Here is a 14,263-nt window from a genome sequence, read left to right as displayed (position 1 = left end):
CAACGCTGACCTAACTTGGCCCTCAGGAGTGGTCCAAATGCACAACAGGGTCAACAACATTGTCCCTGCCCCAAGCCAAACGATGGTGTCCCTTGGTCTCCATGACTGACCCTATGTAGACAGATGAACAGTGTGTGCAGTGTTAACACGGTACCAGCGACCACTGCCTTTTCCCCCTGACGAGTTCAGGACAAAAGGGGGCCTTATCGTCCACTCTCTATCACAGATATTCAGTTATTAATGCATTTTTATTCAAATCCCACCATGGATGAACCAGGGGTGTCATTTGAATGGCAGTTGAAAACAGTGCACACCATTCTCTCTCCTGTGGTCTCCTGCTCAATGTCTGTCTGTTATAATGTCTGCCCTGAGCCTCTGGGGAAACGGCTGTTTTGGAGACGTGTATTTCTATCTAGTGATTCAGGGTGAAGTGTTGTTGGATCACATCCACCCATTCCCAGACTTGATGTGAGCTGAGAGCGGGTGCCACTGGTGGCTGTTTTGTACGTTGAGTAAAACACAGGAAGTAGTTTGCCATTTGATGAAAGGTTATTCAGTTTAATTCTGATAAGTATTTACATAAAGAGCCATTCATTCAAACTGAGGCAAGTGTTAAGACTAAAATAGTACCATGTACAAGGGTTGAAGTTATCGTAAAGACTTAACTGAAGATTATCCACTAACTAGAGACTTTAGGTACAACAAAGTCCTAGAAATATCTCAATGATGGACGATTCTATTTCGGGACATGAGTCTGTCCTCAAAATGACATAACTGACCCAGGCTTATTGTGTGAAAATATTCCGTCTGAGAACCCATGCTTTGGTAATGATGATGAATGGGGCTGGACAGTCTGGCCCATACTGCGGGGGAGCAAGGGAGAGACTTGCTGCTGTAGATTGAGTTCACTTTGGGTAGTGCTGCACATCCGTCAGGGTCGGACTCTGAATAGGGCTGCCAGTCCCAGTCTATACCCTGTGGACTGTCCTCACGTCTGTGCTCCGTCACCAGTAGCCTATGTCATTACTCCGGTGTCATACAGCACTGGCTGACGTTTGTCATTATTCCCTCTATCTAGGTCAGTGGTTTCCAAACTTTTATAGTACCGTACCCCTTCAAACATTCATCCTCCAGCATCAGGGTTGGCGCACTCTCAAATGTTGTTTTTTGCCATCATTGTAAGCCTGCCACACACAATATACAATACATTTATTAAACATAAGAATGAGTGATTTTTTTTGTCGCAACCTGGCTGATGGGAAGTGACGAAGGCCTCTTAAAGAACCAGGGCACCATTTTATAATATAATAATAAAAAAATAAAAATGATGCTCTTTACATAAAACACTTTTTTGTTAATTGAAATTTGTGAATAACTCACCACAGGTTAATGAGAAGGGTGTGCTTGAAAGTATGCGCATAACTCTGCGACGTTGTATTGGACAGAGTCTCAGTCTTAAATAATTTTCCACACACAGTCTGTGCCTGTATTTAGTTGTCATGCTAGTGAGGGCCGAGAATCCACTCTCTCATAGGTACCTGGTTGCTTTTGATAGATTAGATTTGGATCTCTTTTAGTCCCCATTTGGATTAATCTTCCAAGAGTCCTTAAAACATTCAAATACAATTTATAATACAAAAACATTTTCACATATAACACGCTATTAAAAAACATATATAATATACTAACATAATGACCCAATAAATACTCTATCTAAAAAATATTGATACTTCATCTACTATAGTCCCACAACATTCTATGTATTATATTTAAATCGTTTGTATAGATTTTTTTTCATTATTTGAGACGACCATGATAAGCAGTTGTCTAGCTGCACTCCCAACAGTTTGGTTTCTGCCACTTCTTCAATTTGTACTCCTCCCATACTTAATTGTATCCCATGCTGTTTTGGCCTTTTCCTAGTTGAACAGACCAACATAACTTTGGTTTTCTTGGTGTTTAAAACAAGTTTGTTTTGGCAAACCCACTCCCTGATATTCTCCAGATCTCCTTGTAAAGCTTGCTGTACCTGTTGAACCGATTGTCTTGCTGCATAAATTGTAGTATCATCTGCAAATATAGTAGCTTGAGTTTCAGCTAAGGCATAGGGACGATTGTTGGTATATGTTAAATAAAGAAGTGGCCCAAGGCAGCTGCCCTGCGGTATTCCACAGTTTAACACACGAGGGGAAGAAAATTAACCATTGATATAGGTGGACTGTTTCCTGTCAGTTAGATATGACTGTACCCAATTCAATGTTACCTCCTTAACCTCTTGGTCCTACCTGGCACGCAGGCGTCCCATCTAGACATCTGGAAATGCAAATGCGCTACGCTAAATGCTAATAGTACTAGTTAAAACTCAAACGTTCATTAAAATACACATGCAGGGTATTGAATTAAAGCTACACTCGTTGTGAATCCAGGCAACAAGTCGGATTTTTAAAATGCTTTTCGGCGAAAGCATGAGAAGCTATTATCTGATGGCATGTAACACCCCAAAAGACCTGCAGGGAACGTAAACAAAATAATTAGCATAGTCGTCGCTACACAAACCGCACAAATAAAATATAAAACATTCATTACCTTTGACCATCTTCTTTGTTGGCACTCCTAGATGTCCCATAATCACTATTGGGTCTTTTTTCCGATTAAATCAGTCCATATATAGCCTAGATATCGATCTATGAAGACTGTGTGATAAACGGAAAAAAATAGCGTCTTATAACGTAACGTCATTTTTTAAAATTAAAAAAGTCGACGATAAACTTTCACAAAACACTTCAAAATACTTTTGTAATGCAACTTTAGGTATTATTAAACGTTAATAAGCGATCAAATTGATCACGAGGCGAAGTATATTCTTTAGCTGTCCGTCTGGAAAAAATGTCCGGGTAATTCTCAACCAAAATATCGGGTCGGAGACCGGAGGAAATGCGTTGCCTTGTGTCTGTTTGACCAAGAAACAAAGCCTAGGCAAATGACAAGACTCATGACAACCTAACCCTGTAGGTATTGCAACCTCTGCCCCATTAAATGTGGTTCACCTTTATCAATGGGTTCAAGTCGCGCATGGATATATATTTCCATTTTCAGTGATCAGATTTTCCTGCGCTTTTCGATGAAACGCACGTTCTGTTATAGTCACAGCCGTGATTTAACCAGTTTTATAAACGTCTGAGTTTTCTATCCACACATACTAATCATATGCATATACTATATTCCTGGCATGAGTACCAGGGCGCTGAAATGTTGCGCGATTTTTAACAGAATGTTCGAAAAAGTAGGGGGTAGGATTAACAGGTTAAAACCATAATGCATTAATTTAGTCAATTATTTCATGATCCACTAAATCAAATGCTGCACTGAAATCTAAAAATAGTACACCCACAAACTCATTAATATTTTCTAGGAATATTTATGTCCGTTGCGTTATGCTAATTAGTGTCAGATGATAAGGGTTCCGTTCACAGGATGGGGTGTCACTAGAGGTTAACAGCACAATTTTCCAAGGCAGGATACTCTGAGCGCAGCCCAATCCAGAAATCTGCCAGTGGCTTCTGATTTTAAATTCAATTTTCACAGAACCGCTTGTTGCAATTTCGATGAGGCTCTCTTGTTCAGATATCGGTAAGTGGACTGGAGGCAGGGCATGAAAGGGATAACGAATCCAGTTGTTTGTGTCGTCTGTTTCGGGAAAGTACCTGCATAATTGCGCACCCAGCTCACATTTGTTCGTAAGCTTGTTCATTTGCACATAAATAATCATGTGATGATGGAAAGACCTGTGTGTTGTCCTTGTTAATGTAGACAGCGAAGAGCTTCAACTTTTTAATCATATCCTCAATTTTATTCTGCACATTGAATATAGTTGCAGAGAGTACCTGTAATCCTAGATTCAGATCATTCAGGCAAGAAAAACATCACCCAGATAGGCCAGTCGTGTGAGAAACTCATCATCAGTCAAGCGGTCAGACAGGTGAAAATTATGAGCAGTAAAGAACTTTTAAGCTCAATTAAAAAAGTGTCTACTTTGCCCCTTGATAACCAGCGCATTTCTGTATGTTGTAAAAGTGCTACATGGTCGCTGCCAATATCATTTCATAGTGCAGAAATTACGAGAGTTCAGGGGCCTTGCTTTTAACATAGTTAACCATCTTCACTGTAGTGTCCGACATGCCTTTCATGCTGTCAGGCATGCCTTTGGCAGCAAGAACCTCTCGGTAGATGCTGCAAGTGTCGAAACGAAAATGAGCAGCAGCTACGTTTGGCTACGAAAATGAGCAGCAGCTACGTTTGGCTACATACGGACCGCTAGTGGATGTTAATAATTTGACTAGGCTACCTGTATTTGACATGGTGTTATTTCGCTGTACACTTGATGGTTTAATGTTATTTTTGGCAGTGAAACGAGGCAACTGATGTGAGGAGGGGGGGGGGGCTCCCCTAAATGTATAGCTTCGTGGAAAATATAAATGGACTGTTTGAAAATGTGAAGGAAAAAACATTATATAAAAATTTATATTTTTGATTTTTATTTGGCTTACCCCTGACGGCAATGCCCCAGTTTGGGAATACCTGGTCTAGACTATATTATTGTGAGACATCTGCGATTTATTACCTCCGCCCACTCTATCCTGTCCTATTAAGAGAACATATCAAATTTGGGCTAATGGTTCATATAGCAAAACAAAATCCATGTCAGGGGGAATTAAGGAAAGACGACATGTTCTCGCTTGAAATTATGGCTGGTAGGTATACCGTATTTGATAATATACTGGTATTGATGTACGGATCAGTTTGGGTTTTACTTTCTTTACCTTGTATAATGGTATTTCAATGTTTATGTTACGCCATTCCGCCTTGTGTAATTGTTAGTTTTTATAGTTTACTCCGTTTGGTACTTGAGTCGTTTCTCTCCTTCCACACACACCAAGCCCCGCACCGTCACTGAAGGATACCACCATTTTGCTGTTCACTCGCATAGTGTTGCAAATTTTAGCAACTTTGGTAAAAGAGGCTAGCGACAAATTAATTTACATTTCAGGCTGCTTTTGGGAAGTTTTGTCAGAGTTTGGATGGTTTTGATAGCTTTTAGCGACTTTTCCTACTCTTCTGCCACAAACGAGAGTGGGAGAAGCTGTCTGCTACAGAAGTCATAGCAACGGTGCACACACAGACTGAAAAACAAGGGGAAGGGGTCTGCGGCAGGAGAGGGGGCGAAAAGTCTTCGCTGGGGGGACCGCAGCTGTGTCCTCACAACAACTGCAGAACGTTATCTTGCGACAAATCGAGGAGCCAAAAGTGATTCCCACTGAAGTTGTTGGCGAGCTTTCTATAATTACTCTTAGTTTGTGTATCTTGGCTGCAAACAGTTTGTTTTCTTAGCAAGTTGTGGCTAAAATAAATTGTGTTAGCTGCTAATGCTACTTGCTAGTTAGCTGTCTAGCTAGCTAAATGTACTCAGTCAGTGCAAACATTGCTCGCTAATACAGCATGATAGATCAGCATGTCTGCGCAATGGTCAATTCTAAATCGGAGAAATAGGCGTGGCATAAATATTTTTGCTACATCAAGTAAGGTAAAATGTTCATGTAACATCTAATTAGGGTCCACTTGGAAACACTGACAAACTTTTGTTCCTGCCCTGTCACAATAACCCCTCCTGGCTTTTTTTCCATTCGTTGTCATGCCTAGCAACACTGAAGTGTGATTGAACAGTATAAAACAATCAAAATGGAGAAAGCAGTTAGAACGTGTGTGTTGTCACACACTACTCATAAAGCATATTTAGAACTATTAATATTTAAAAACCTAAAATACCGTCAAAAGTGGAAAATATTGTGATACATTTTTTGCCATATCGCCCAGCCCTACTTGAAATTCAAGCTTCCTTTTTTAACATCTTGCACTGCATGTCCACAAATCCTCATTGCGTTGACATGAATGGCATTCATTTAGGGCTAACGGTCAGCTATTTAATTAAAAGACAATGGTTCTTCTTTCCATCAGTGTGAGCAGCTGATGCCTCTTACTGCCCCCTGCCCCTTCTCCAAGTGGCACTCTGTGCTGTGCCAAGCGGATACCCTCTGGATCTGTAAGGGAGCTTTTAAAGCAGCTGTCAAAACTGCAGGTGTCCTACTGCATCCCATTTGGCAGATGTGAGCCAGAAGAACGAGGATCACCAACTGAATTCTGAGCATAATGTTGCCAAAGGAAACTCCCAACTACTCAAATAGTTCAGACAGACACTGGCTGACAGAAGTGTCGAAGTAGCCTACTATATGTGCCGAAGACCTCTGCCAAAGCCGCGCTCGGTCTGGAAGCCTAATTAGTTTGAGCTATGAATAAAAAAGTCATGAGCAGTGCTTTACAATTCCCCTCATGCCGTTGTGATGTTAGCGAGAAGGAAAAAAAACTGCAAGTACTTTTATAGATTAATGCCACTAAATTTGCAGTGGAACAGGAGTCAGGGTAGCGGCAGGGTAGCCTAGTGGTTCGAGCGTTGGACTAGTAACCGGAAGGTTGCAAGTTCAAACCCCCGAGCTGACAAGGTACAAATCTGTCGTTCTGCCCCTGAATAAGAAATAATCATTTGTTCTTAACTGACTTGCCTAGTTAAATAAAAATATAAAAAGTATGTTGATCAAATGTCCAGATGAAGTTTCTGTACCTCCCCCCCCCACTTTCGGCACGTCATCATTCAGAGGGATTTTATTGTAATTGAGAAGACTGGGCGTTTGTGAATTTATGGAAATGCCACGTTATTTAGGCTGAGAGGATTATCGGATTACACATATGAACCCCCCCCCCCGCGACACAGAATATGAAAGACTGGTCTTTGTCTCTTAAGGGGCTTTGTTGGAGTAACAAGGTTGGCTCTTCAGTCGACATGGGATGCCTGGTGCTTGTACAAAGACACTAGTGTGTGTCAATCATTTTGGTTGTCTTTCCTTATTCTACCAAGGCCACCATGTAGGCCTATCACTGTCGTTTTCTTGGTATGCATATATGCAGGGCATCAAATGGGATTTATAATCTGCTCGCATTTCGGAATGCTGGTTTACGTAATCTTTCAGGCCATCAATGCTATATCCTCCCAGAGCACTGAGCCTACACAAGCTAGTGAAACCAGAGTCATATGGTCAAACTGCATGGCTGGGCTAGTCCTCAATGGTCCTCCCCACCCATTGTTATGCCATTTCTTATTGAATACGTTTCCCCTATCGTTGTATGATGGTCTCCCTTAATACATTCTGCATCACTTGGTTTCTTGAATGTTGTTTAAGTGGTTTTTGTGAGTAATTCTTGCGTTTCCGGTAATAGAACAAGACCCATAGACTTTGTCAAGGTGCTTGTTGCGTGACCAGCTTTAGATGATGGGTGATGGGTGGGTGGTCGCTTCTCCCACAGCTACTTGCTCTGTCAAGGGGACAATGCCTATACACATTTGTATGGGTTAAGGAAATCCTGAACACCTCACCCAATGTGTCTTGCGTGCCGTGAGTCTTCAGCTGAACAGTACATTTTGTAAAAAAAATTTAAAAAAGCATATTTTTAGACATCTGATCCAGCGCAATTAGGGTTAAGTGCCTTGCTCGAGGGCACATCGACAGAGGGATTCGAACCAGCAACATTTTGGTTACTGGCCTAACTTCTTAATCACTAGGCTACCAGCCGGATCAATCACATCAGGGATTATTATTATTTGTTTAGACGAACATGGATCTGAAGGCAAAGTGTGCTCTTATCATCGGTGATAATTCTCCACATATTTTATCACGCACGCTTCTCTAACATTTTGCGGTAGCCATTGTAACACACGTCATGTGAGTGTCATGGGCGTATCGCGACCCTTTCGTGAGCCCCATCGCTGAGTCATAAACCCGTCAGTCTGTGTGTAGGCGCTTGAAGGATCTGCCCAGTGAGAGCAGCTGATGCCCGACCCACACCGTTACCCCCCCCCATGGAGGGGGAACACACGTCTCTCTCTTGTGTGTTTTAGAGTTTATCACCTTGGGAGTGATAAACACCCTCTTCACAGGCTCAGGGAGACAGTCTGCATGTCCTCATATGGCAAGGCGCGCTACTGCTCGGCAACTCGCAGGCCATGCTAGCCCCCCCCCCCCTCCCGTAGAGCCTTGTAAAACAGGGAGGAGGGGTAGAGGGATGGAGTATAGCGCTTAGTCTATGGCTCTGTTGTGAGGTCTATTGACCAGCCGTACTGCCTTATGACCAATATGCTGTTTGGTTCCTCTCTCTTGACCAGTGCACGGTGGAGACAGGTTTATTTTGTAAATAAACATACACAAATATACTTGGCCGCCCTTGACCAAATAGTTTATGATGGAGTTCAGGCATATAAACAAATTAAAGTGGCAGCACTTAAAAGCCTAAGTAAAATTTTCTGTGCCGGTACTAACATTGCTGCAGACCCTCCTTGATCGCACTGTACGGAACACATCAGTATAACACACCACGCACGTGTTCCTGGAAGTGGACGCCTTCATTTCATTGGATAGTGTTGACTAATGGCAGTAAGGAACATCGATGGTCTTTTCGATATGGTTGTGCAACAACAGGCGCGGATAGGATGAACCTGTGTGACTTATGTTTGAGAACCTTTTTGAGGGTCCTACAGACCTACTGCTCGTGCTTCCATAGACATGGTAGCAAGTCTGGTGACGTAACCTTTAGGCTAAAACCGAACATGTGAATAACTAGACATTATATCATGGTGTAATGTGAGATATTGTGGACGTAAGCCTGAAGTTTCTTGATTCCTGGTTTGTTTCTTGCAGTGAAGCCGTTCACCACTACCGTGAAGGAGATGCGTCTGCACAGGGACGACTTCGAGATGCTCAAGGTGATCGGCAGGGGAGCATTTGGCGAGGTAAGACTGCCTGAACCCTCTGTTACCTCATCAATTCAGTATAGAGCTTCCTTGACATTAAATACATGGGTTAATCTCCCACTATACTGAGTGGAAAACTTGAGAGAAGAGGTATGCCCGAAGTTTGTGAAATGTTTTCAGACATCAAGAGTGGTTATGTGTTGAGAGAAGTCCCAGGGCCATTTTGTAGATATTACATTAGGGCTGGGAGTTGCCAGGGACATCACGATACGATAATTAATTCTCACAATTCTATATGTATTGTCCCAAACCTATGTCTCCTGCACCGGGACAAGATCAAACCACAAGAAAATTAATTTTGATCAGTCATGGAAATAAAAGTGCTGATAACAACGTTAGCACAAAAATAATATCCTGAGATCTAACAGTATTCCGTAGTCCTGATGCTTTTGTTGCACTGACATTGTAAATAATTTTGCTCCCGAGTGGCGCAGCGGTATAAGGCACTGCATCTCAGTGCAAGGTGTCACTACAGTCCCTGGTTTGAATCCAGGCTGTATCACATCCGTCCGTGATTGGGAGTTACATAGGGAGGCGCACAATTGGCCCAGTGTCGTTCAGGTTTGGCCGGGGTAGGCCATAAATGTAAAAAAAAAAAAATTCATCTTAACTGACTTGCCTGGTTAAATAAAATGCGTACAGTAGTAGTATCTTTACGGCTCTATGTATCAAAGTTGAATTCAACTATAATTCAGCTGTTCAAAGTCGGCATCCTGAAGAGAGATGTGGCCTTTAGCTACTCTTAAACAGTCTTCTCTCCTTCCCGAAAATAGTAATTTATCTCTCTCCTTCATCCTCCCTGTCTTCTAGTGCTTTCTCTTCTAAGTCCCCGAAGGGTGTTGGTCTGGCAAAGATGCGCCATTTTGGGCCTGGACAAATCAGGGTGTTTTTAAAATGTATTTTTATGTGTGTTATGTGCATGACACCACATTGCTAACAAGTTCTGTCCTGACGACAATGTCAGTGGCTTTGACTGTCTCCTCTGCTTTGACTGTCTCCTCTGCTTTGACTGTCTCCTCTGCTTTGACTGTCTCCTCTGCTTTGACTGTCTCCTCTGCTTTGACTGTCTCCTCTGCTTTGACTGTCTCCTCTGCTTTGACTGTCTCCTCTGCTTTGACTGTCTCCTCTGCTTTGACTGTCTCCTCTGCTTTGACTGTCTCCTCTGCTTTGACTGTCTCCTCTGCTTTGACTGCCTCCTCTGCTTTGACTGCCTCCTCTGCTTTGACTGCCTCCTCTGCTTTGACTGCCTCCTCTGCTTTGACTGCCTCCTCTGCTTTGACTGCCTCCTCTGCTTTGACTGCCTCCTCTGCTTTGACTGCCTCCTCTGCTTTGACTGCCTCCTCTGCTTTGACTGCCTCCTCTGCTTTGACTGCCTCCTCTGCTTTGACTGCCTCCTCTGCTTTGACTGCCTCCTCTGCTTTGACTGCCTCCTCTGCTTTGACTGCCTCCTCTGCTTTGACTGCCTCCTCTGCTTTGACTGCCTCCTCTGCTTTGACTGTCTCCTCTGCTTTGACTGTCTCCTCTGCTTTGACTGTCTCCTCTGCTTTGACTGTCTCCTCTGCTTTGACTGTCTCCTCTGCTTTGACTGTCTCCTCTGCTTTGACTGTCTCCTCTGCTTTGACTCCTTAATAAAGGTGCAATCCGTGCCTGCTTTGTCCCCTGACTGTGGTTCACAACAGTGCACAAATGCGCGCACACACTTTGGTCTGTTCAATGTGGGGCGGCAGGGTAGCCTAGTGGTTAGTGTTGGACTAGTAACCGGAAGGTTGCAAGTTCAAACCCCCGAGCTGACAAGGTAAAAATCTCTCGTTCTGCCCCTGAACAGGCAGTTAACCCACTGTTCCTAGGCCGTCATTGAAAAATAAGAATTTGTTCTTAACTGACTTGCATAGTTAAAGGTAAAAAAATAAATGTAAACTTTTTTTTTTATTACCAGAAATTACAGTGTCCTTAAAAGACTGAAATCTTCAAGTAATTTCTGTTGTAAAAATGGCCTTGACGTTCTGTTCCTTTTATAAAGTTAATTAAATCAGATCTTTTGTGCGGATCCAACTGCCAGCCCTTCTGTATGGGGCCATTCCTAGAAAAGAAAACTACATATTTTTGCGTCTGTCGTTTCAATGCATTTTGTTTCCCCATTTTAATTCTAGATATCAACACAAGGTGAACAGAGCCATGATCAAATGTCTGATGATCGTAAGGTTAAAAAAAACACATGCGTTGTGTCAATCTGGATTAGGGAAATGGCTGTCCTTGTCAGATATACTGTTAAATAATGACTCGAAGAGCAAAGAACAGGTCTGTAGTGAACTGAAACGTTCAGAACATTACACATATGTAATGACACGATGCCCAATTCAACATGACAGGGCAATCGTATCTGTTCTACAGAATGAATGTATTTTTGTACCTTTTTGTAACATTGCATCCTTCTGAACATTCCCCATTTATCGTTTTGATGATGGGTGTCGTCAGTCATTGCTTGCCATTACATCGTTGTGATTTAACACGACATTGTGTGAAGTTGGTTCACCTCCACAAACGTTCTCGGGAACATTCCCGTAATGTTCCCCCATCAGTGAAGTGATTGTGGTCTAATGAGGTGAGGGCCTCTCCACATAATGAAGCAGACCTGATCAATGAGGCACGAAGTTAATCAATGGTCAGACCGTTAACTGCTCTGTCCCTCCGATGGAGACCGAGAGTCTGAGCCAGCAGTGTCTGTGTGTATCCCTGTCTGTGGTATACCTAGGTTTTGGACGACTACTTGGTGTTGCTCACCAGACACACAGACACTGAAAATGTGCCATTTCCTGCAAAATGGGCAGGGCCACTTGTTCTGCCTCTTGGGTTCAGTGCTTTAGCTGGTAGCTAGGATGTGGTTTGTTTGGTTTAAGGGTGGTGACTCTGTATATATTTTTTTACTTTGATATTATACTGTGTGAAACCAATGCTCCGTGGCGGTTTTTGCTAAATTCACACCATTAATTCAACATAGTCATTGTTATTGCCCATTTCAACAAATTATGCCTAGTTCTAATAGCTTGGTCACTCGCATGCACACACACTTGCTACTATTGAGTTTTTTTCATTGTGTGTTTGTGTGTGAACAAGACTGTGACTCTACAGCTACTTCCTGTTAGCCATTGTTGCTGTCGACTCAGCCCTCCCTTGCTCCCTCTGCAGTTTCCTGTGGCTCTTAAGTTACAGGATGCCTTTCCAGATAAGTTGGACCTGCATTTCCTGTTTATGATGGGTGGTGTCTCTCTCGCTCCTCCACTCTCTCCTCGCCCAACAAAGTACTTTTCGGGGAGAAAGGGAGTTTGAGGGACTGCTGGAGGACCATCACTCCGAGTACAGACTGTTCCAGACAACTACGCCTTGGACCTTGGCTCGCTGTCTAACAGCTCACCCCCCAGAAACTCACACTCACTGGACTTAGAAAGCAAGGGAGAGCAATAACAAGGGCGATTTAAAAATGGGAGAGAGCGAGATGACTGGACAGAGAATAACGGATGAGATGAAAAATGATAGACCGAGAGGTGAGATGGACAGTAGAGGGCGAGAGGGGAGAAGATGAAGTGAGATGGATGGTAGAGGGGGAGAAGGTGAAGTGAGATGGATGGTAGAGGGGGAGAAGGTGAGATGGATGGTAGAGGGGGAGAAGGTGAAGTGGGATGGACGGTAGAGGGGGAGAAGGTGAAGTGGGATGGACGGTAGAGGGGGAAGGTGAAGTGGGATGGACGGTAGAGGGGGAGAAGGTGAGGAAAGATGGACGATAGAGGGGGAAGGTGAAGTGGGATGGACGGTAGAGGGGGAGAAGGTGAAGTGGGATGGATGGTAGAGGGGGAAGTGGGATGGATGGTAGAGGGGGAAGTGGGATGGATGGTAGAGGGGGAAGTGGGGGTGAAGGTGAAGTAGAGGGGGGATGGATGGTAGAGGGGTAGAAGGTGGTGAGATGGATGGTAGAGGGGGAGAAGGTGAGTGAGATGGATGGTAGAGGGGGGAAGGTGAAGTGAGATGGACGGTAGAGGGGGGGGGAGTGAGATGGACGGTAGGGGGGGGTGAGATGGACGGTAGAGGGGGGGGAGTGGGATGGACGGTAGAGGGGGAAGGTGAAGTGGGATGGACGGTAGAGGGGGAAGGTGAAGTGAGATGGACGGTAGAGGGGGGTGTCACATTTCACCATGTTACCATCTTGGCTCAAATTTGTGAGTTTTGTTCGTTTATTAGTTGATCAACGCATAATAGTTAGTAGTGGCACCGACCGCTGTCTTACATCAGATGGTGTCACTCCTACGCGAAGCTCGTCCATTTGTATATCACCACGCTCTCATAAAACTCTCCATGATGTAGGCAGAATAACTATCAAAATTATGAAAAACTTTAACTGATTTAATAGTTTGCATTTGAGAGAAAGTAAAGAACTAATTGGTGGCTATTACATGCACATTGTGTGCAAGGACATCGGTTCGGCAACACAGTGATTTGATGAGCAGCTTTGCTAAACTGACATAGCTAACGTTAGTTAGCTAACTCTAGCTTTTTAACAGACATTAAAAGCTTACCAAGCCTGTTTGAAGCAGGTTTTTACGTCAGGAGAATTTGGCGCAGGACACGTGACTGGGAAGATTTGAATCTGACATTTTGAGAAATATAAGTCCTTCGTAGGCATTAGGTGTATAACCCATGAGGTTACACAGCCAGCGCCATCAATAAACAAGGTTTTTTGACCACCTCACGGTGGAGCTGTCGGAGGTTTGAGCACTAAATGCCACAGGGCATTGCATGCATAGGCCTATAAGCTTAGGCATCCACTGTATTGTAGTAATATTTTGCCAGGACACCGACATTAATTTCTTTATACTTGTTAGATAGGCAACTGTGTCTACTATACAGATATTGATGTACATAAGGTTAATTTTAAATTCAAATATGTTTTATGAAGATAAGCATTATATTGTTAGATATTATAGCCTAAAACATTTTCTGAGTCAGTTGGATCGCCAGTGCATAGGCATGTAGTGTAATGGGTTAATAGCGACACCAAACCTTCACAAAAGTTGATAAACTTTATTTTTTAAATTTTACCTTTATTTAACTAGGCAAGTCAGTTAAGAACAAATTCTTATTTTCAATGACTGCCTAGGAACAGTGGGTTTAACTGTCTGTTCAGGGGCAGAACGACAGATGTGTACTTTGTCAGCTCGGGGATTTGAACTTGCAACCTTTCGGTTACTAGTCCAACGCTCTAACCACTAGGCCACCCTGTCTAGCCATTGTTTGTAGGGAAGATATGATCAAGATGATATATTGCGACAAACACAACATTACAGTTGTAACCGAATC

General features: G+C 43.2%; 1 protein-coding gene across 4 annotated transcripts in view; it reads left to right on the top strand.

Annotated features, from left to right (window-relative positions):
* cdc42bpb (CDC42 binding protein kinase beta (DMPK-like)) overlaps window positions 1-14,263 on the top strand; it is a 140,698-nt gene that overhangs the window by 17,270 nt on the left and 109,165 nt on the right. For all 4 annotated transcript variants that reach the window (XR_006830666.1, XR_006830665.1, XM_046291076.1 and 1 more), the window contains exon 2: window positions 8,802-8,893. Coding sequence is in view for 2 of the 4 variants with exons in the window: in XM_046291076.1 (XP_046147032.1) it covers window positions 8,802-8,893 (92 nt within the window). In the remaining 2 variants the exon portion in view is untranslated. The remainder of the gene's footprint in view (window positions 1-8,801; window positions 8,894-14,263) is intronic.

The sequence above is a fragment of the Oncorhynchus gorbuscha genome, linkage group LG12, assembly GCF_021184085.1.
Source record: "Oncorhynchus gorbuscha isolate QuinsamMale2020 ecotype Even-year linkage group LG12, OgorEven_v1.0, whole genome shotgun sequence".
NCBI classification, from domain to species: Eukaryota; Metazoa; Chordata; class Actinopteri; order Salmoniformes; family Salmonidae; genus Oncorhynchus; species Oncorhynchus gorbuscha.
Note: the sequence above shows the minus strand (reverse complement) of the source record. Positions and strands in the feature narration are given on the sequence as shown.